We start from the raw sequence: 22,914 nt of genomic DNA on the forward strand, positions 1-22,914 counted from the left end.
ATGTAAAAAATAATACACTAAACCAACCTGCACCCCAGGAGGCATTTTATTTCCTAATGAGTAAAAAAGTTTACTTTAAAAATAGTTCACTTAAAAACAAGACAAAAAAGTCCCTTAACAGGGAGCCTCAACATAAGGTGGACATCTCTGGATAAATCAACCACCTCACCCGGAATGAATGGGGAGTATATCAGTACATCAGATGGAACAAGATGTATGAGTGGGTCCAAAAACTATAATGATGAGGAAATCCCTTTGCCACCAATGCGTTTCTGACCATTACAGTCCTTCCTCAGGGTGTATTGGGACTCTTACTATACACAAATATTTATACTACCTCTATCAATCAAGGAGGGATCATAATTAGTCATCTCTAAAACATGGAAAACATATCCTGCTATATTATCCAATAACATATTAACATCAAAAATGTACTAAAAACAAAATACTGACCTTCTAATACAATACTAAGCTAATTTATACCAATTGCAATAGATTTCATAACATTCAATCATTTAAAACAATAACCCCCAAATCGTTAAATCCAGTCCATGTATTGCTGAACTTCAGCATTTATAAATATATCCTGTCATTTCAAAAAGGCACCAGAAACGCCCAAGTAACTTCAACACCAGCTTACAGGCACCACAATGGGCACCAGACTGCCTCCCAGCTACGCCAATTTATGGCGTGGAAGGAGGCCCACTCAGTTTGGAGTGGACACCCATTTGGGATCAGTCTGGTGACATAACGATGCTATATTGATGCTCAGGAATTTTTCTGATATGAAATATGATTTAATAGTGTGATGCTTAGATTATATTTAGTTTGGTTGCTTTACCCCATTTGTATTCATTAATTTTTTAACATTTCATAATAAAGGTTAATGTTTAATATTTCCTGTAGCATAGTGTTCCCCATCTATCGGAGTTATCTTTTCTCTCTTTCTCTTTGTACTTGGATTATCGACTGTGAGGGAGCACTTCTGCATTGATTTCTATATTTATGGAGTTTTCTCCTACATAATTAATCCAATGTATATATTTTTGACTTCCCAACATATTTAGTAGTTTGATCTTTTCCGGTGCTGCTTACCCACCTTCCCATCTTTCCGCCTTTTCCCCTCCATGTATAAGCCTGGCTGGGTCCTGGCACCCTGTGAAGCCAGGAAATCTGCTTCTACTGATGCAGACACTGGCCTTGTCCCCTCCATGAAAATTGGGATGACACACCTCCATTTTCAGGAAACACTTGCCAGAAACACAACACCCCCAAACAAGACACTGAGAAAGAACTCATCACAGATAGAGAGCTGCACATTATTATTATTGTTATCATTTATTTATATGGCACATTATTATTATTGTTATCATTTATTTATATGGCACCACAAGTGTTCCACAGCGCCTTGCAAAGTACATAAACAAATAAGTTGACCAGTGACTTACAGTACAATACAATACAGGAAAAGGACCTGGATAATATACATTGCTACATTAGCTACCATAACACCCAGATAAGCAACAGAGCAAAGTAACCAAGTGTTAGGTTCCCTAGTGGGGAGTAAGAAGTAGATGAAAGTAGAGTAAGGAGAAGCACAAGAGGGTAGAGGTCCCTGCTCATAAGAGCTTACATTCTAAAGGGGAGGGGCAGACAAACAGGAGTGACACAGATGGGGTAGACAGGGAGGAGGGAGCATGTAGCAGCAAGTTAGGATGAGAGCTGGAAGGCTTTGATGAAGTAGTTGGTCTTGAGAGCTCTTTTGAAGGATTGTAGAGAGGTGGAGTCTGATGGGAAGAGGGAGAGAGTTCCAAAGGTGAGGAGCAGCACGGGCAAAATCTTCGAGGCGGGAGTGGAAGGAAGTAATCAGTTGCTATGAGAGGCAGTGTGCATTAGTTGAACAAAGAGGGCGGACAGGAGAGTGAAGAGAGATGAGGTCAGAGATGTAAATGGGAGAGGAATAGGTGAGGGCTTTGTAAGTGAGTATGAGAACCTTGAATTAGGTTCTGGAAAGGAAGGGGAGCCAGTGTAGGGTTTGTAGGAGAGGGGAGGCAGATGCAGAGCAATTGTAGAGGAAGATGAGCTGAGCAGCAGCATTGAGGACTGACTGGAGAGGATAGAGAAGGGAATTGGGGAGGCCAGATAGGTGGAGGTTACATATGCAGTACAGATCCTGTGCATGCACAAATCTTCCATCATTGAAGATGTACGCTAAATAACAGATAGATGGTTAGACCTCTTCATTTTTAGCAACTGCGCAAGAGATTCAGAGTCTTAACTTCACAAGTGGATGTATAATCAAGATGTGGTCTGGCGAAAACAACCAAAAGTCAAGAATGGCGGAAACTCCTGACATGAAAACTCTGTGAATGTTCTTATCCAGGAGCTGCAGTAGCCCCAGTCACAAGGATCTGAGAGATAAATGTTTCACCAATGATTTAAAGAAAATGTAATATACTTTACACAGCATGAATTTAGCAGAATTATTGATAAACATTTGCAAATGACTAGTTATTATGTAAACAATATGAATAGATATAAATGCTAATGGTTGTGATCACTCATCTCTTATGGCATTTTTTTCTTTTTTTAAACTTGATCACAGTTAAAAATGTCGCACTTAGAGGCCGCGCAACACAATCTACAAACGTCAAAGTTTTAAGCTCGGCTATAAACGCCATAGATGGAAACATGGATTCTATCTTCCAGCATGGCTCATGTTTCTCGACCGAATATACACCCTCGCCCTGGTGGAGAGTGGATTTATTGCAAAGCTATAAGATATACTACATAATTGTCACCAACCGAGGAGACTGCTGCGAACATGCTCTGGATGGAGCTGAAATTCTTGTTGGTGACTCGCTGGACAATAATGGGAATAACAATCTAATGTGAGTATTCATTTGCTCTTATTCCATGTTGGTTGTGTGTGTGTGTGTGTGTGTGAGTGTGTGTGTTTTAATTTGTGGTAAGTTAATGTATACAGGATGTTACAGACAAAATGCAAAATAGTTGAATGCCTACATTTGATTTAGTCATTATTTATTATTATAATTATCCTTTTATTTATATATCACCACAAGGGTTCTGCAGTGCCTCACAAAGTAAATAAATAATGAGCAAACAAGAATAAAGTGACTTACAGTACAATACAATGCAGGACAAGGACAGCTTCTAAACATTGCTGCAATAGTGATCATAACACTCAAAAAATCAGCAGGGCGTCAGCACCAAGTGTGAGATGCCCTTGTGAGGAGTTAAGAGTAGACAATCATATAACTAAGGGTATGAAAAGCACTTGAGGGAAGAGGGCCTTGCTCGTGAGAGCTTACATTCTAAAGGGGAGTGGCAGACAGGTTTGACACAGATGGGGTAGACAGTGAGGAAGAAGCGTGGAGCAGCAGGTTAGGATGAGAGCTGGAAGGCTATGATGAAGTAGTGAGTCTTGAGAGACCGTTTGAAAATTTGTAGAGAGGTAGAGAGTCTGATAGGGAGAGAGTTCCAGAGGTAGAGATCAGCACGGACAAAATCTTGTGCCGTTAATAGATAATGGAATTCTGGGAAGTGAGGTTATGTGGGAGGGTGGGAAGATGTTCAGTTTAAGAAAGCGCTGGGACATCCATGAATAGATAGAGAGACAGTTGGAGATACGAGTGAGGAGAGAGGGGGAGAGGTCAGGGGAGGAAAGGTAGATCCGAGTATCATCAGCAATCAGCATAAAGATGATATTGGAGGCCAAAAGAGCTGATGAGTTCACCTAAAAAAGATGTATAGAGGGAGATAAGGAGAGGTCCAAGAACAGAACTTTGGGAAACACCTACTATTAGTGGAAAGAGGATGGAAGAGGAGACATGAGAGGAGACAGAGACGGAACGGTCAGAGAGGTAGGAGGTCAGCCAGGAGAGGGAAGTGTCACATAGACCAAGGGAGTGAAGGACCTACATGAGGAGAGGGTGGTTCACAGTGTCAAAAGCATCAGAGAGGTCAAGGAGAATGAGGGGAGAGTAGTGGCCCTTGGATTTAGCAGTAAGGAGGTCATTGCTGACTTTTGTAAGGGCAGTTTCAGTGGAGTGGAGAGAATGGAAGCCAGACTGAAATGGGTCAAGCAGGGACTGGGAGGAAAGAAAGGTGGTAAGGCGGTTGTAGACTATACGCTCAAGGAGCTTGGAGGCAAAATGGGAGGAGAGAGATGGGTTCGTAGTTGGAGTGTTAGGATCAAGGGTAGGTTTTTTTAAGAATGGGAGAGACAAGGCCATGCTTAAATGCAGAAGGGACAGTGCCTGATGAGAGGGAGAGATTAAGGAGGTGGGCAAGATGGGAGCAGGCAGACATAAGGGGCCTATATATCAACAAAGTGATAAATACCCCCCGAAACATATAATTCCTTTGTCACATCATGCCGGAGCCTGTATCTCACTTACTGGATCTGGCACTGCGGGTCTACCCAGGCTCTGTTGCCCCTCATGCAGCTTGGTTTCCGGCATCATGCCAGCCACAATGACATAGGAGCATATTAGCGTGCGCACCGACCTGTTTAAAATTCAAATGGGAAATGCTGAACCTGACATCATGTTCAACGCCAAAGTCAAATCTCCTCTCTATAAAAGGGAGACTCTGAGCACAAGAAAGTGCCAGAGTCTTAGGTCTCATCCCTTGCTCCAGTGTTCCTGTCCTTGCTTGTGCTAACCTATTAGCTTGTTCCTGACCTTGGCTATTCCTCAACCAGTTATTGCCTGTTCCTTGTTAATGTATAGCTTGGTTGGTATGCTTCTGTCCATTCTCCGGCTTCCAAGTTCCGTTTCCTATCCAATACCTATCAGCTCCATACCCAGGCAGAGGGCCACGACCTGCGTGTCAGGCACAGTGAAGCCCAAACTGCGGGGATCATTGGTAAAAACCACCGGCATGTTAGACTAGGTGCCTTTGTTTCTGTGTTTCTGTTTCTGCCATTCCTATAGTACGGGCCACACTATCTATGAGTTATTGTCATTTTTCGCATTGGTTTCAGAGCAATTTATCATGGCCAATCTGATTAGCAAATATTCCGGCAATGCTGTTTGTCAATTTTACCTTAGGTTGCGCATGAGCACTGCGAAGGCCAAACCCCTCTTTGGATTCCGGACCCTCTTCTCATTGGTAAAGACAGGCCAACACCATTGGAAGATAAAAGTTTTTTAAGACTTTTTATTTTTCCTAGCTTTATAAATAGCACTACCGCAATGTCGTTATATATTGTAAGGGACAGAAGCTGATTGGTTGGTATGGGCAACTTCTCCACTTTATATCTCTCTCCAAGATATGATAAATCTCTCCCCCTTAGAGGAGTATGAAGAGGTTTTTGCTGAGCACAAGGGCAACAAGCAATTCACACAAATAAGAATGTCCTCATGGAATTTAGGTAATCAAAGTGAATGGAGCAAAATTTGCTCAGTATTAAAGATCTCAGGGGGTCATTCAGACCCGGTCGTTAGCGCCGATGCGCTCGGACCGGGTCGATGGCCCCCCACTGAGCATGCGCACAACGGCGCTGGCGTGCGCATGCGTGAGACCCGCTACGACCGGCGCTGTCTCGATCCAAAGGGGGCGAGCTGTCGATGTTGATTGACAGCTCGCTCCGTTTGGAAGGCGGGCCGGGGGGGTGGAACGCCTACCGTTTGGGGGCGGTGCCGCTGACATCACTAGTGATGTCAGTGGAGAACTTCCGGCTCAGACAGAGCCGAAAGCTCTCCGGGGCTTACGACAAGGGAGACCCTACCCTAGGGTCTCGTCGTAAGCCCCGATGGTCGCGATGGTCTTGACCATCGCGACCATCACCTTAGGCGGTGGTAAGGCTGTGGGTGTTAACCCACAGCCTTACCACCGCAAAGGAGGACGTCTTGAAAATTCAAGACGTCCTCCCCTCATTCAGACTGACCGCACGCTCTGTGTGAATGAGGTCCTCAGTGTGGCCATGAAAGGTTAGGTTGGATTTTTATTAGGATTACATAGTATTAGTTCATTTTCCTGGCCCTACTTAATATGAGGCAGAAGTGTTAGGACAGGTATCATCAGAAAATACCAAGACACCATCAACACAGGACACCACAAGATGGTCCAAAGAAAATCTCGGCAACATCTATTATAATAAAGTGCTGAAACATTGCAAGGATGTTACTGAGGCCAAATGGTATCATAGCGCCTGTAACAGATAGTCGTTAATTCATCCCTAGGTCTAATGTTGTAGCCCATTCAAAAATCAGATTTCCAGAAGATATTTTCCGTTCGCAATCCTTCTAATTGTTCAGAGTTACTCAAGTTATTTAATGAAGTTCCCTGTAACCTGAATGGTTGAAGCCTACTAACCAACATCCAGGAGACTCCCCAATCTCAGGTGGCTCTCCTGGATGCCCAGTAAAATATTAAAGTGGGTGGTCTGCGCTGCTGGATGATGGGATTCGCGCTGAAATTGCATCACAGTGGGGGTGGGACCACATGATGACATGATCATGGCACCACACACCCAGCATCACCAACTTGCCTGCGCCAAACCCCCAGATATTCCACCTGAATGCCGGTAACATCCAGGATGTCGGCAAGCGTGGGTGGAAGGTCAGTAAAGCCAATTAGCTATGTTCTCATACAGGAATTACTTGAGAACTGTCTTTGCCAGGGATAAAGGACCTCATTCAGAGCCGGTCGCACAGAGCGTGCGGTCGGTCTGAATGAGGGGAGGACGTCTTGAATTTTCAAGGTGATGGTCGTGATGGTCAAAACCATCGCGACCATCGGGGCTTACGACGAGACCCTAGGGTAGGGTCTCCCTTGTTGTAAGCCCCGGAGAGCACTAGTGATGTCAGTGGGGCCCCCCCAAACGGTAGGCGTTCCCATGGCCCGCCTTCCAAACGGGGCGAGCTGTCAATCAACATCGACAGCTCGCCCCCTTTGGATCGAGACCCGCTACGACCGGCACTGTCGGTCGTAGCGGGTCTCACGTATGCGCACGACGGCGCCAGCGCCATCGTGCGCATGCTCTGTGGGGGGCCATCGACCCGGTCCGAGCGCATCGGCGCTAACGACCGGGTTTGAATGACCCCCAAAGTCTGTTTTAGAGACACAATAAATAGATCTGAAAACGACAGCACATCGTGTACCAAGAGACAATCATTAGGTGGATGAGGAGGCAGTTGAATACCATTCTTCCTAATGCACACATCTCAAATGGAGGAGGCAGTCTATCAATTAACCCAGCTAGGGCACATCACCAGACAAAAACACGTACACTGCAGATATTCTAGATGAGCCAGACAAACACTAAATGTTCCAAAATCAATGTGTGTTTTTGTTCTGCAGGTTTGGGCAGGTCACAACCATACCACTTGGTGGTACTGAAACCTTCTACGCTAACACAGAAACAACGGGCCGGTACGTGAACCTCATTCTATCGGAAAAGATGGGATATCTAACGTTTTGTGAAGTTCAGGTTTTCGGAGTTCCTATCTAATGCATGTGGTATTTACTGATCACATTTACCGATAACAATGAAGCCTTATCTGCAGAATCATTCCTCCAGCGCAAAACTTAAACTATACACAGAGAGTAAATTTAAGACCTGATTTTTTTTTGGGACTGTAAAAATGTGATGGGGAAAAATAGGGGTTTAAGGGAATGGGTACATAAATGATATGAATCATTTGAATAGCTTATCAAGCTGGGGTATATATAAGAGGGAGATGTATAAGAGGGGTATATATAAGAGGGGTATATATAAGAGGGGGATGTGATCACAATTTAGGGGCCAGTTCTGCATTTCTTGTCCTCACGCTACATGATTTTCCTGCTATTTTGCAATAAACTAGCATTTCCTATTGGATCTTTGAGATGTTCCTTTCATTTGTTTTATTTGATAAGAAGATTGCCATAACCACTGAACTCCACAGACCGTGCAGCTTATTCTATTCTGCGTTTCCGAGTGGTAACAATTGGGACACGGACGGATCAGCTAACTGCGTGCGGCTCAGAATCAGGCACATAACGCTGACGTACTTGATTCACCTTGTGAACTGCAAAATATGTGCAACTCTAAATACAGTTGTAAGTTCTGCACCAACTCACCCCAAAGTATAGCTGACCCTTCTGCACTTGTAAGTGGCTCTCGGTAAGGGCCTCAGTGATTAATAATGTTTATAGACGATTGCTATATGCGCAAAGCAGCCTTGTTTAGGAGCTAGACAATAGATATCACCATACCTAGTAACATTACCATGAACAGACAAGCGGTAGGGACCCCCAAACAAAATGGCGCTATAGTGATAGCGTGTGTTCCTCGCTGAATCAGGCCCTACGTCATGCTAAAAAGAAAATATCCAATGTGTAGCAATGTAAATTAAAATATTCAACTCCACTTATTACAAGTTTGTGTCTGATGTGAAATAAATGGGAGTACCCCACTCACAATAAAACGGGATGCGGTTAACTTACTGCCGTCAGGAATGCCGGCTGTCAGAAACCCATGCTGGAAGTCCGACCTGGTACTAAAGATAGGCGTCTAAATCTCGATGCCTATCTTTAGCCAGATGCCAAAATCCCAACAACCGTCATCCCGATATGTAAGCAAGGACTGTTAGCATGCACATAAAGGTTTCTTTTAGGTGTTACAAGTGTGAACCAAAAATACCAACACCAGTGGTGTAACTATAAATTTGCTCCCCCCTGCCAATAAAGTTTCTGGCGCCCCTCCCCCCCTCGCATTTGGTAAAACTAATACTGGGACGTTTCTAGGCAATTTGGTTCCCAGTGTGAACAGTTAAAAATGCGCCCCCACCCTCCATAGACAGTTTACATGTAATTTTTCCTCCTTTCAGTAATGCCCCTTACACATTATGCCACACACCGTAATGCCCCTTACACATTATGCCACACACGATAATGCCCCTTACACAATATCCCACACACTGTAATGCCCCTTACACAATATGCCACACACCGTAATGCCCCTTACACAATATGCCACACACTGTAATGCCCCTTACACATTACACCACACACCGTAATGCCCCTTACACTTTATGCCACACAGCGCTTTATACAGAATATTAATAAGTCATTCACATCAGTCCCTGCCCCATTGGAGCTTTACAATATATTTTCCCTGCCACAGGGACACACATAATCACATGGTTCACTTTCTGTCAGAAGCCAATTTAATCTACCAGTATGTTTTTGGATTTTGGGAGGAAACCGGAGCACCTGAAGGAAACCCACACAGGCACGGGGAAAATATACAAACGCCACACAGTTAGGGCTGTGGTGGGGAATTGAACGCATGACCTCAGTACTATATTATGAGGCCTCTGCGATGCGGGACAGTGTCAAAAGCCTTACTAAAGTCTAGATAAGTTACATCTACAGCCCCCCTTGATCTATTACTTTGGTCACCGAGTCAAAAAAGTCAATAAGATTTGTTTGGCAAATCTCCAGAGTAAATCCATGCTGTTTGGGATCCTGTAAATTGTTGGATGTGAGATATTCCACCACTCGTTCTTTTAATAGTGTTTCCATAATTTTTTCCTCTACTGATGTAAGGCTCACTGGTCTGTAGTTACTGGTCTGTAGTTGCTTCTTCTTTGGTTCTCGTTTTGTACAGTGGTATTACATTTGCTCTTTTCCAGTCCCCTGGAATCACTCATGATACTAGCGACTGGTTGAATAATAATGTTAATGGTGTAACCAGCACCCCTTTAAGCTCTTTTAGAATCCTTGGATGTATCCCATCCGGCCCCATTGATTTATCAGTTTAGAGAGTTCTGTTAGGACAAACATCATCTATCATGGACTTTTGTCCATGAATGATGATGTTTGTCAATGATAGATGACATTTTGCCTCTTTCTGAGACCCGATTTTTGGCGGGAAAAATCCGAAATTGGGCGGGAAAATTCGAACTAATCCGAGCCTGCACATCAGTAGTTGTGATAAGCAACAGAAGGGCCAGGACTAGAAATCAGGTAACAAGGATGTGCCGTGGTGGTAGATGCCACAATATTTCCCATATGGAGGGAGCGTACTTTTTTGAGGAGTATTAACATACTGCAGTGGGCAACCACTTCAGTATGTCCAATCAATCTGCTCAGGATTGATTTGAAGATCATCATCTGTAAGGGTTTTAAAAAAGGTATTTAAAAAAAACCCAAAAAGACACAGGCACTTAGGGGGTCTATTTACTAAGCCTTTAATTGAGATAAAGTGAATGGAGATAAAGTCCCAGCCTTTGGCTCCATTCACTTAATCTCCATCGAAGGCTTAGTAAATAGACCCCCCAATACCTAAACCAACCAAAGCCCAGGCCGGAGAAACACATGTCCATCAGAGTGTGAGAGTGATATCGAGGACACATGAAATATTTGTGAATAGAAGTAAAACCTTTAGTGCCAGTCTGAACTGAAGAACTTACTGATGTATGGAAAACAGGGCAATATATAGAGTTACTAACCTGATGCCAAACCACTGAGATGGCCCAATACATGGAACACAGGCTTCTCCTGTATCTAGGCTAGCTACAGACAAGGCATAGATTGACTAAGACCTGTTAAATACTGACAAAACAATGTATAACAGGGATCTGGTGTCCAATCCCTTCTACATAATGATCTACACAAGAACATGGACCTGAGCACATTATCACAAGTACTTTGCCTTCCGATAATATAATATACCATCACCTAAGTCTCACCATAAATATTCATCCTAAAGCAGTGAGATAAATAATTAGAGCTCTTTAATGTGCCTGACACCAGATAAAGGTCAAATAACTGAGCACCTGGACAAACCATGCTGCAATACAAGGGGTGGGCGAGAGCATGTACATGTATTATGTTAGTATGCAGGATAAATACTGGCTGCTTTTACATGTAGACCACAAATGCTTTATATTTACTCTAGAATTTTTCGCTATATGGATGATGTCACGCTTTCGATATTTAACAAACACGGGTAATCTGATATTACCGCTGTTTATCACTATATCACTCCGAGAGCGGTGAAGTCCCCATTTCTGGCAATGTGCTGCCTTTCCGGCTTCAGCGAAGCCTTCCAGGTACTGCTGTGTCCCTGCCAGATTAAACAGTCACGTGCAGACTGACCGTCGTGCATCTGCATGACAGAGTAGCCCGTTGCTAGCAGCGATAGGCTGCCAGCAGCTGGGCGTAGTACCCTGCCGACAAGGAGGATGTCACTGGACCAGGCCGGAGGGATGAGAGACGATGAATACAGGAGCATATCCATGTATATCACTGCGATACTAAACAAAATATGCCGCTGGTATTAAAGTTCCTTGTTAAATGGGGCCCTTCATTTTAAACACTCCCCATCCCAAATCTAACTCTCCCCGCACATTTACCACCCGCCCCCATCTGCAGTGCAGCATGGTTTTACCAAGGTGCAAAGGTACTGGCTTGTTTTTTTGTTTTGCTCCCAATTCAGAATCAGCCCTCTGTGTGTTCTAACAAGAAGGTGAAATCCTGCGAGCATAAAACACAACACCACAGCTGGACTGCGCAATTCCAGTGAGCGCATGTCTTTATTCGCAATCATTTACATTTACAGTAAATCATAGTCACAGTGCAATGAGATTATCAGTTAGAAGTACATCTAAACCTCTATATCACTAAGCTGAATGATAATATAACAACATGCCGTTACTCCTATTATCCCTTTGTTGAGAGGAACCATTCTGAAAAGCGGTTTCCTCAGTCTCTGTTTTGCATCACTCAGAATAAAGGCAGGTGGTACTCCCTGACCTTCTGAGAGAGACGCTGCAGCATAAAGTCGGGAGGGGCCTGAACACCGCATGTCCTGTAGCTGTATGCGTCACATAGAAAGTCGCTATTTCGTTCCAGCTGTGCTTTAGAGGATTCCACGGAAAAGTGTGATCGGCTCACCGACGTTTGAGTTTGATAATTTCTAACTATAAATAACTAATAATTAATATAATAGTTTCATCCCGGACATCTCCGTATAAGTCTAGTGCCTCCCAGCCTACCGAATCACAATAAACTGCCACTATCTTCATTAAATCTGGTCCCCAAACCGCAAGAGGGCAACATTGTTTAACTTATAAGAACACACAAGTGGCTCATATAAGTTTCGCTGCTGCTGAAGTCTTCCCCGCAACCTCCACACGGGTAAGACTTTCTCCCCGAATGCCTCTTCTCGTGCCTCGCACAGCTGGAGCCGCTGCTGAACTTTCGCCCGCATATAACGCACGCATAGGGCTTGTCTCCAGTGTGGATTCTCTGATGTAAGATGAGGTTGGAACTGCTGCTGAAACTCTTCCCGCAGTGGGAACAGGTGTAGGGCTTCTCCCCCGTGTGGGTCCTCTGGTGGGAGGCCAGGTGGGAACTTCTTCCAAAGCCTTTCCCACATTCTGGGCACTGGAAGAGCTTCTCCCCAGTGTGGACCGTCCGGTGGACAGCCAGCTGGGAGTTATGAGCGAAAGACTTGCCACACTCACCACACGAGTACGGCTTCTCCCCAGTGTGGGTCCTCATGTGGGAGGAGAGGTTGGAGCTTTGAGCGAAGCAGTTTCCGCACACGCTACAAGTGTAGGGTCTCTCCCCGGTGTGGGTCCTCTCGTGCCTGACCAGGTGGGACTGAAGTCTGAAATGTTTGTGGCACACCGTGCAAGCCCAGGGCCTTCCCTCCGCATGGGCCTCCTTGTGCCGATTGTAACTAGTCCAGCTGGTGAAGGACTCACCGCATGCCTCGCAGACGTTGTCGCTCTCCTCCGTGTGGTTCCTCTGATGTTTCCGATACCCCGATCGAGTGAAGAAAGTCTTGTCGCACTTATTGCATTTATATATAGTCTCCGTCATCAACGTAATGTTCCCAGAGGAATCAATGGCACTTCTTTCCCTGGCAATGGACTTCTCTGGAGAGGACCTATCGGAGCTCTGCACCCGGTCACGTTGCCTGTAAGCTCCTCGGCCATGTTTGCTTCTTATATGTCTAAAGTTGGGTTTCGATCCACGAGAGTTGATGTTTGGAACGTCTTCAAACAGCTTCGTGTCCACTACTTCTTCATCTGCCCAACAGAAACATGACAAAGGCAGCATTAGCGTGAGATATCTGTATTATAAATGATTCACATACAGATGTGTCCTCATACATCTAGCCTCAATACGCCACGTGGCAAGAGACACCTGTATTATAAATGATTCACATACAAATGTGTCCTCATACATCTAGCCTCAATACGCCACGTGGCAAGAGACACCTGTATTATAAATGATTCACAGAGCTACGGCTATAAACTTCCTGAAAATATAGTCACATCTTAGTGTTCCCACCAGGCTGTGTGAGCAGGGCCCCGCGGCCGGCTGGGTTTGCAAATTTATAAACGTCTCCTGCCCTTTTCTGGAAATTCATGACAGCAGCCAGGAGCAGATCCAGAAGGAAGTGATTGAGGCTTTGGACCCCCCCTAGTTCTGTGTGACCACGATCACCCTCCCCATCATTTCTTACATGTGGCACATTTAGCGTATTCACAAGCGGTGGCCAGCATACAGGAGGCAGAAACGGAAAGCGTTCCACCTACACTCATATCCCCTGCTTCCTTGCCATGCTGCCCGCACTCCTACAGCTGTGTCCTTGCTCATCTTGCCTCAATATGCCATGCAGCGTGATATTCCTGGCATGAGTGAGCCGGCAGGTCCCGTGCAGCTCTGCTCGCATCGGGCGTAATTTTTTTGCCAAAAATACGTCTAAGTGTCACATATCAAATGAATCGGCACAGTCTCCTGGTGCCTCCTACTCGCATCACATTCCAACTTAGATGCATTTTCGGCAATAAAAGATGCAAAAAAGATTCCCGGCGCTATCAGAATCTAATGGGACCACCGGGTGCGCCAAGAGGGGCTGTGTGATGCAGCACAGACAAGTGAGGACAAATCTGTAATCCTGCAATCCCGGCTGACTGAAGACTCTCCCCCAGAGACATGGACGAACACCTGGCAATCTGCGAGACTAACACAAGTAAGTGACCTAGAGGTTTAGTCAGTGAATTACATAAAATAGTCCCCACTTCCTCCTGCAGATCTGGCAGCTGCAATATTAGATGTTGGTCATATTGTTATAATGAGGAACATACCCAGTGTCTCCTAATGGGCTGCACTTCTGTACATAGAGCCAGGTCCTCAATCACCTGAATGTATTTCCCCACAGTGTCACCTGTGTTAACTTCCAACAAATTGTATATGGAGAGGGGGGGGGGCTGATGGGCATTTTAAGGATTTGTTGCACAAAATCTGAATGGAAACAGTTTATATATTATATATAACATTGATACATACTATACAATACATATAATACTATAAGTGTGAAAAATACTGTAGTATGTACATTGATTATATTGTGCACAGTTAGGAGCCCAAAATGTCTCCAGACTCATTTTCAATCCATGATGGCCAATGTGAAACTGCTCTATACGGACATACAGATTGTTTTGAATACAAGATGGCTGATGTTTACCTGACTTATCCGTATAGAGCACTATCACATCGGCCATCTTGGATTCAAAACAATGCTGTCTCTTCCCTGGGATCCGGCTGAGATTCGGGGGGCCAGACAGCAGCAGCCGTCCAGGGAAGTAGTCTCGGGGTGGAGGAGGTGCTTAGTTTATGTCCCGGGCAGGGGGAGGGGTGGTTGTGGCAGAGAGGGGGACACTTAGTAAATGATGACTCTTTCAGTGAATATATGGTCTCATGAGGTGTGAGAGACCATTAACCAGAAGCGTTAGGTGATTTATTTTGTTAAACTTGTATATTGCCATATTTTTTCTTGAGGGACCTGGTCGACGAGGTGACCTGGACGCTGGTGGGCAGGCCCGTATCATTGGCCAACGATATGATATATAATTACAACATACATTTACATTTGAATAATGATCGCACAGTGCATCTGCAATTTCTTTTCTTGTGTATATTACTTTAAAATCCCAGCATGATAGGACCTTTCATTGCTATTAGGGTGTGCAGTCTAGAGCCCCTCCCCAAATTGGTTCTTTTCCAGGTCTCACCGGTAAGATGTTTCCATTGAAGATGTCCTCATAGACTGCTGTTTGGGAATACTGCATCTCAGTGAGGGCAAAACTGCAGCAAAATAAATCAAAGTAACAAGAAGAGAGGAAGAGCCTTAATCTGGGCCAGGCGGAACCTACCTGAGCTGAAGTGTCCTTTAAAAGTCCTTGTATGTGAATAAACCTCCCATTCGTCTTCTGCTTTAATGGTGGACAGATGTTCCAAGTTCCCAGGACCCAACCTGGACAATAAAATATGATATTTAGAGTGATCAAAGGCACATTATATTATATTACAGGAAACGTGATGAGAGAAAGTGACCAACTGTCCATCATTGTAGGTATTTTATCTATAGTCAAGTCCTTAAGATGCTTCAATCCACCACATCTATTGGGAAAATAGTCTATTAATTATCAACCCTCCTGTATAAGGCAGCGAGGACGCGATCAGCATAGATTACACGGCTGGAGACATACATATAGATCAAAGATTAGATCTGAGACATTGACTCCAAAGTCTATATATGAACAATCTGCTAGTGAGTAGATTTCATTTCTATGGCAGTTAGTGTCCACTTTATATCGCAGTAAGTAATATTCTACCCAGTGTTTTAAATTTCCAATTTAAATCATATATAGATGATGAAAAAAACAGATAACGGCCCATAAATCAGGTCCCTCATTGCTCATAGCACTAATCCGCCCCTCCCCAGGTGCCTCCTAAGATTTCTTTCTCTATCTTAAATAGAATTTATTATGAAGAATATTCCCGTCCTCCATTCTACATATGCGTTCAGAACCGCCTGATATCATTGTGGGGGGAGACCCCCTGGTGCTCCGAGCGAGTCTGATTTCACCAGCTACAGGAATGTCAGGATAGAGGAAAATGCTCCTAGTGTTCATTCTAAGGGGTCTATTTACTAAGCAGTGTTAGGAGACAGAGTAAAAAGTGATAAGGTGCCAGCCAATCAGCTCCCAACTGTCATTTTTCAAACACAGCCTGTGAGATGACAGTTAGGAGCTGATTGGCTGGCACCTTATCACTATTCACTCTGTCTCCTAACACTGCTTAGTAAATAGACCCCTAACACCCTGCTCCTATCACACCCCCGTGCAGTTCCTCTTTCCTGCCTGGCGTGTCGGTTTCTTCTCTGGTGCTTCTAGCACACACTGAAGGTCGACAATCTCTGAAGGTGAACACACTAAAGGTCGACTAGTAACAAGGTCAACAGGTACTGAAGGTCGACAGGCAGTAGGTCGACAGGGACTGAAGGTCGACAGGGTCTGAATGTTGACACCATCGGGGTAAGTGCCTAACCCTAACCGTCGGGGTAAGTTCCTAACCATTGGGGTAAGTGCCTAAACCTCCGGTAAGTGCCTAACCCTAACCGTCGGGGCAAGTGCCTAACCCTAACCGTCAGAGTAAGTGCCTAACCCTCCGGTAAATGCCTAATCCTAACCGCCGGGGTAAGTGCCTAACTCTAACCATCGGGGTAAGTGCCTAACCCTAACCGTCGGGGTAAATGCCTAACCCTAACTTTTCGGTAAGTGCCTAACCCTAACCCTTCGGTAAGTGCCTAACCCTAACCTTGACACTAACCCTTAAAAAAAGTGTCGACCATTTGCATGTTGACTATATGAGTGTCGACCTAATGACCATGGTGACTGTCAGTACCTGTCGACATTGTTACTAGTCGACCTTCAGTCCCTGTCGACATACTGTATGTCGACCTTCAGTCCATGTCGACCTATTGCCTGTCGACCTTCAGTCCCTGTCAACCTTGTTACTAGTCGACCTTTGATGTGTCGACCTTCAGACCCTGTTGACCTTCAGTCCCTGTCTATCTATTGCCTGTCTATGTTCCGTTGTCTATGTAGACAATGTAGACCTAATGATCCACACCCGCAGAGAGCAACGCCCCATGCAGGAAGGAGGAAATGCAGGGCTGTGACAGGTGCAGGGTGCTAGAATGATCACTACAAACACATCTACACTTTCCCTGTAAGTTGAGTATTAATGTATCATTGTGAATAAGCTCTTGTTGTTGCCGCTGAAACTAAGGGGTAAATTTACTGACCTGTAATTGGCGTCAGGGCCCCGGGAGGAGCAGTAGTGATGTGTTTTATTGTTTGGCCAAGTGTCGGAATGCTACATGGACCATAGAGGACATAGGGCCTGATTCAGCAAGGAAAGCGCGCTAGCAGACGCACGCATCCGGCCGCTGCGAGAATATGCTAATCAATGCATACGCACGGAGACCACAGCACAAGATGCAACCGCCCAACCCCACATTAAGCCGCCCATCTCCCTTTACTCACAGCCTGATCAGAACGCAAGATAGTGTAAACATCGGTAACATCAAAAACCATCGGACCTACACGCGCAATAGTGGTTGACCTGACCTGCCGCAGGATTTTGTCCGCTTCCTGTGTACAGCTTACGCTATGGATGTGTATGCCGCCGCACTGCCTTAATTGTGCACGCCCCTATAATGGCGTCCCAACACACATGCACGCCTGCGTTCGCCTGACCACCCCCGTCACCACCCACAAACGGCACTTCCTGTCAATCACTATCGGAAGGGTAAAGCTTTGCAATGACATGGACACATATTTGTAGATTTTATACGTTTGCCTGATTTGTAGAATTGTGTCTGCCCAGCACGTCGTATATACTGTACGTATAACCGATGATAGCCTGCTTACCAGCAGGAATCGGAGTCTGAGGAGTGATCACCCTGGATCCTGCAGTACGACCCATCCGCCATCCTATGTGAAGCTACTTTGTCTCTCAATCATAGACAGAAATCCTGAAAGTTAGTTATAAAGGTACAAAAAAAAGAGACGGGTCAATCAGGTTCGGCCCAGCATAAATTCTTCATCTGTTCTTCCATAGAATACAGCCCAAAACATCCCCCAGCGATTTAGCCTGAACTATTCCTCCATGAACCAAAAAATGGGACCAGGATATATTCCCTGCAACACTCACCGATATAGCTTATTAATTCGGCTCAAACTGGCGACATTCTGGGTTCTGGTGGATATACGCTCGGCTGAGCCGACCCTTAGTATATGAAAGGCTTCCAGTCAAATGTTACTGTAGATCCTAACTGTGCCATTACCCCTTTACTTACAGTAAGTGCCTGCCTATTACATTACAAGGAATAATACACCACTTGTACATTATTTCAGACCTCTGTGTCCCGTATACGAGCTCAGTCTAAAGCATACTTGCCTCCCGAAAATCGGGTGCCGCTCCCGGCCCCCCGGAAAGGCAGGCAAGACTCCCGGTTCCTGGCAACCCACCTGGCCCCCCTCCGTGATCACCTTATAAACCCCGGCAGCGGAGAGGCCGGTGACGTGATTCGCGCTGAATCACGTCATCGCGGCCCCGCTCCCTGCTTCGCAATGCCATTATTTTCGGCATTGTGAAGAAAGGGCGGGGCCGTGATGAGGTGATTGCGCTGTCACGCCCATGTCCTACCCCCGTTTTCGCGTCACCTACCTGGTCACGCCCCCCACTGATGAAGCCCGACAGCTCCCTCCCGGAAGGAGGGAACTAAAAGTCGGCAACATTGGTCTAAAGCTGGGTACACATCATTCAATGGTGCGACCCAACGATGCGACGAGAGATGTAACGATACTTTGCGCGAGCCATACACACTGCTCAATCGCCATATGTCATCGCGATATATCATGACATGCTGCAAGTAACAGCACCAAGTCGTTCATTGAATCGTCCGATTGGACATGCAGCAAATACAACGATGAATCGGCCGTACACAGTATGGACCTCATTCACAGTTGGTCGTAAGCGGCCGCTCGGTCGTACGCCTAACGACTGAGAAACTGAAAAAGGAAGCAATCGCACGGCCGGTCGGTCGCAACCAAAGTGACGCCCATACGTGAACAATGCACCTCCTCTAGCTAACGAGTGATAGCAGCTAGCGATCGAGTCAGTCGTTGTCAGTCGCTGTATGTTAATTTTCTTCTAATGGTTGCGGCCGCTTGTGTTGTGTTGTTCAAATGTCATTTAGTTCATGCTGAAGTTTTACTGATAGTGCGTATGTAAATAAAAAAGATTTTAAACCCGGATTTTGGAATAATAATGTTGTGTTGTTGTTAAATGCTTGTTAAAATTAACAAAAAACCGCATAGAATAAGCCATCCCCATGAAGCAGCTGAATCAATTAAAAGCCAATTAGCAGTGTTATTAGCTATAACAAACGATTATTAGCTGCTTGCATTGTGTGGCTCAAAATAGAAACATCAATCCTAACATCAGTCACATTCGATAGTATCGATTGTACTCTGGGGCTTGCGAGAGCATTTACCCAATCTCAAGCTGTACGATCAGTCAGGCCTCTAACCTGCTCGCAGAGCGACGTTTTACTACTTCCGGCCTTCTATGTCGGTCGTAGCAGGTAATTTATGTACGCCCCTAAAACGCCCTCAAAGCGCTGAGGCACGCCTGCGTTGTCAGACCACCACCCCCGTCACCACCCACAAACACCTTTCATGTCAATCAACTCTCGGAAGCCACTTCCTGCTCGTAAGCCGTGCGATCGACAGAATTTTGGATCGCAAAGCCACGTCGCACATGCGCACAACTAACCGTGCGCATGCGTGGTTTGGAAACATCAGATGCGTACGACCAAGCGGCCGCTTACAACCGACTCTGAATGAGGTCCTATATGTTGTGTACGATATATTCTTCCGATACGCACCTGGATGATATATCGTATCGTGTGTACCCAGCTTAAGGAACAGTCAGTGCTTTTATATGGGCCCAGGTGGCTTATCGTTACAGTAAGGGGTCCCATGGTGGCTTATCGTTACAGTAAGGGGTCCCATGGTGGCTTATCGTTACAGTAAGGGGTCCCATGGTGGCTTATCGTTACAGTAAGGGGTCCCATGGTGGCTTATCGTTACAGTAAGGGGTCCCATGGTGGCTTATCGTTACAGTAAGGGGTCCCATGGTGGCTTATCGTTACAGTAAGGGGTCCCATGGTGGCTTATCGTTACAGTAAGGGGTCCCATGGTGGCTTATCGTTACAGTAAGGGGTCCCATGGTGGCTTATCGTTACAGTAAGGGGTCCCATGGTGGCTTATCGTTACAGTAAGGGGTCCCATGGTGGCTTACTTCACATACGGGGGATATTTATTTAAAAAAATGCGGAAAATCTGCAATACTGTCCGTCAAACATCGTGTAAATGTCGACTCACTTTCATAAAATATATCAACACATGTATCAAGTATATTTGGCGGGAATGATAAAAAGAAAGATTCCCTGAATTGCGATAACGTCACATTTTAGTTTTACGATTTTAACGAAGAAAAATGAGCTGTGCATGATTCTATTTCATCATTAGCTCCTAACTGTCATGTTACAGGCTATGGGGGTCTATGTACTAACCCTTGGAGAGAGATAAAGTGGACGGCGATAAAGTACCAACCAATCAGCTCCTAACGGGTACTTTGCAGGCTGTGTTTGAAAAATGACAGTCAGGAGCTGAGTGGTTGGTACTTTTGGCCTGATTCAGAGCCGCTCGTAAGCGGCAGCTCGTTCGCTCCGAGCGATGTTTGCCCAACTGCGCATGCGTACGGATCGTTATACGCATGCGCGAACCAGTGCGGCCGAAATTCATGTGCTCGCTAAATAGCGAATGCCTGCTATTTTGAGTGACAGGAGGAGGCGTATATGGGTGGTAACAGGGGAAGGTGCTTGAAAACGGGGAGTGGAGATCCGAACGCAGGCGTGCTTAAAGGTCATAACGGGCGTTTTAGGGGTGTGCATAATTAATACAGCAGCGTCATTGACCACGTCACTGGGTTATTTTATAGCCAGAACTGCTCGCAAAATTGTGGTAGCAAAAACCAACCACAAGAATAGCGAGCAGTTCATACCCTGTTCGATGTACTCGATTAATCTAATAAATAGCGGACATGACGTAGGATGCGAGCGGCCAGGGGGCGTAGTTTCCCAAAAAACGGCCGCAAGTTTTGTTCGCTCGTTCAGACCTAGAGGCGTGAACAGACCGCAAACAGCGAACGGTTCATTTGAATAGCCACCCCTATTTTCTGAACGAGCGAGCGCTAATTGCGTCCGGCTCTGAATCAGGCCCTTTATCTCTCTCTCCACTTTATCTCTCTCCAAGGGTTAGTACATAGACCTCTATGTTTGAAAAATGACAGGAGCTGATTGGTTGGTACTTTACCTCTCTCCACATTCTCTCTCTCCAGGCTTGGATATATGTCACCTGAGTCTGTTAGTATGGGGCCACATATCAGGGAGACACTATCATGCGAAAGTCACTATCGGTGGCATGTCATCTAAGTCGCGCCAGTCTCGCCATGTGGCGTAAAACACCAGTGAATGAGGATTCACAATCGTATTATATCCTCCTGTCCCTGATTATAATTCACAATTCCCATAGTTGTCAATGCTATAAAATAATCTGCATGGGCATATAAACGCGATGCCTCCATGACAGGTTTACCAAACCTAATGAATTATTATGTCATTTTGCTTTTGCATAGTAATTAATCATCTTCAATAAGCATTAATGCATAAATCCCCCAGGATCCTGAGGTGCTGACACCGCTGTGCAATATGCAAATAGGGATATCTACAAGGACGACAATATTAGGGACAAGTCTTTAGCAGCTGGGAATTAGGGGGAGATGGCAGAAAGATCTATGTGGCCTATGTCCAACATTCTACATAAGACATCTACTATTATGTACAATAAGCATCATTCACCTTGCTCCCCTCACTGGTCCTGCACTGGTTAATGTCCTCCCCCTCCCTCCCTCACTGTGCACAGCCCCCTCCTCACTTACACTGTGCAGAGTCAGACCCCCCTCAGGTGATCACAGGGGGGGTGGGCTCCTGGGCATGGGGTCTCCCGGGGCAGCAGGCAGGCAGTGACTGGTGCATGTGCCAGGGAAGGAAATACCATGACCCAACCCAGGAACCAGTTCCTACACACAATGCCCTGGCTGCAGCACTCTGGGAAATGTAGTTTTCTGTTATTGTTATTACTGTCTGTCTGTCTGTGCAAGCAGCAGCCTGTTATCTCTGACAGCACTGAGGAGGAGAGTGCAGCGGTGTACAGGTCACTGCTTACACTGTGTCTATTCTGCACATCAGTCACCGGGGGCGATGGGGCATAACATGGATATTATTACACTGCTACATTATTACACTGTGTCTATACTGCACATCAGTCACCGGGGGCGAGGGGGCATAACATGGATATTATTACACTGCTACATTATTACACTGTGTCTATACTGCACATCAGTCACCGGGGGCGAGGGGGCATAACATGGATATTATTACACTGCTACATTATTACACTGTGTCTATACTGCACATCACTGGAGGGGAGGGGGCATAACATGGATATTATTACACTGCTACATTATTACACTGTGTCTATACTGCACATCAGTCACCGGGGGTGATGGGGCATAACATGGATATTATTACACTGCTACATTATTACACTGTGTCTATACTGCACATCAGTCACCGGGGGCGATGGGGCATAACATGGATATTATTACACTGCTACATTATTACACTGTGTCTATACTACACATCAGTCACCGGGGGCGAGGGGGCATAACATGGATATTATTACACTGCTACATTATTACACTGTGTCTATACTGCACATCAGTCACCGGGGGCGATGGGGCATAACATGGATATTATTACACTGCTACATTATTACACTGTGTCTATACTGCACATCACTGGAGGGGAGGGGGCATAACATGGATATTATTACACTGCTACATTATTACACTGTGTCTATACTGCACATCAGTCACCGGGGGCGATGGGGCATAACATGG

At 45.5% G+C, this 22,914-nt stretch overlaps 2 protein-coding genes across 3 annotated transcripts in view; one reads left to right on the forward strand and one right to left on the reverse strand.

Moving 5' to 3' along the window:
• The window catches only part of LOC148513533 (uncharacterized), a gene marked incomplete at its 5' end in the record, with an annotated part of 116,921 nt that extends 109,128 nt beyond the window's left edge, over positions 1-7,793 (forward strand). The window contains 2 exons of the mRNA XM_088481750.1: positions 2,606-2,891; positions 7,330-7,793. Coding sequence (XP_088337876.1) covers positions 2,606-2,891; positions 7,330-7,480 — 437 coding nt within the window. The remainder of the gene's footprint in view (positions 1-2,605; positions 2,892-7,329) is intronic.
• Positions 7,794-11,540: 3,747 nt separating this feature from the next.
• Positions 11,541-21,983, reverse strand: LOC148513534 (uncharacterized). 2 transcript variants are annotated; one of them, XM_088481712.1, is made up of 4 exons: positions 21,892-21,983; positions 17,754-17,857; positions 15,189-15,289; positions 11,541-13,055 (listed from the first exon to the last, which is right to left on the reverse strand). In XM_088481712.1, exons 2-4 carry the CDS (start codon positions 17,813-17,815, stop codon positions 12,082-12,084), a joined length of 1,137 nt encoding a protein of 378 aa, XP_088337838.1. In that variant the 5' UTR covers positions 17,816-17,857; positions 21,892-21,983; the 3' UTR covers positions 11,541-12,081. The 2 variants fall into 2 exon arrangements, with proteins under 2 accessions (XP_088337838.1, XP_088337839.1); XM_088481713.1 differs by lacking the exon at positions 21,892-21,983 and having other exon boundaries at positions 17,754-20,915.
• Positions 21,984-22,914: the final 931 nt, after the last annotated feature.

This window comes from Taudactylus pleione, unplaced genomic scaffold (assembly GCF_031769625.1).
Source record: "Taudactylus pleione unplaced genomic scaffold, aTauple2 ptg000277l, whole genome shotgun sequence".
Classification (NCBI taxonomy): Eukaryota; Metazoa; Chordata; class Amphibia; order Anura; family Myobatrachidae; genus Taudactylus; species Taudactylus pleione.

What these genes read in the sequence shown, in the direction of transcription:
- LOC148513534 (XM_088481712.1), bottom strand. Translation starts at nt 17,815, where the DNA reads ATGGCGGATGGGTCGTACTGCAGGATCCAGGGTGATCACTCCTCAGAC. An exon ending in TCAGACTCCGATTCCTGCTG is followed by an intron (nt 15,290 to 17,753) that starts GTAAGCAGGCTA and finishes TTTATTGTCCAG; the next exon opens with GTTGGGTCCTGGGAACTTGG. An exon ending in TAAAGGACACTTCAGCTCAG is followed by an intron (nt 13,056 to 15,188) that starts GTAGGTTCCGCC and finishes TCTGTTGGGCAG; the next exon opens with ATGAAGAAGTAGTGGACACG.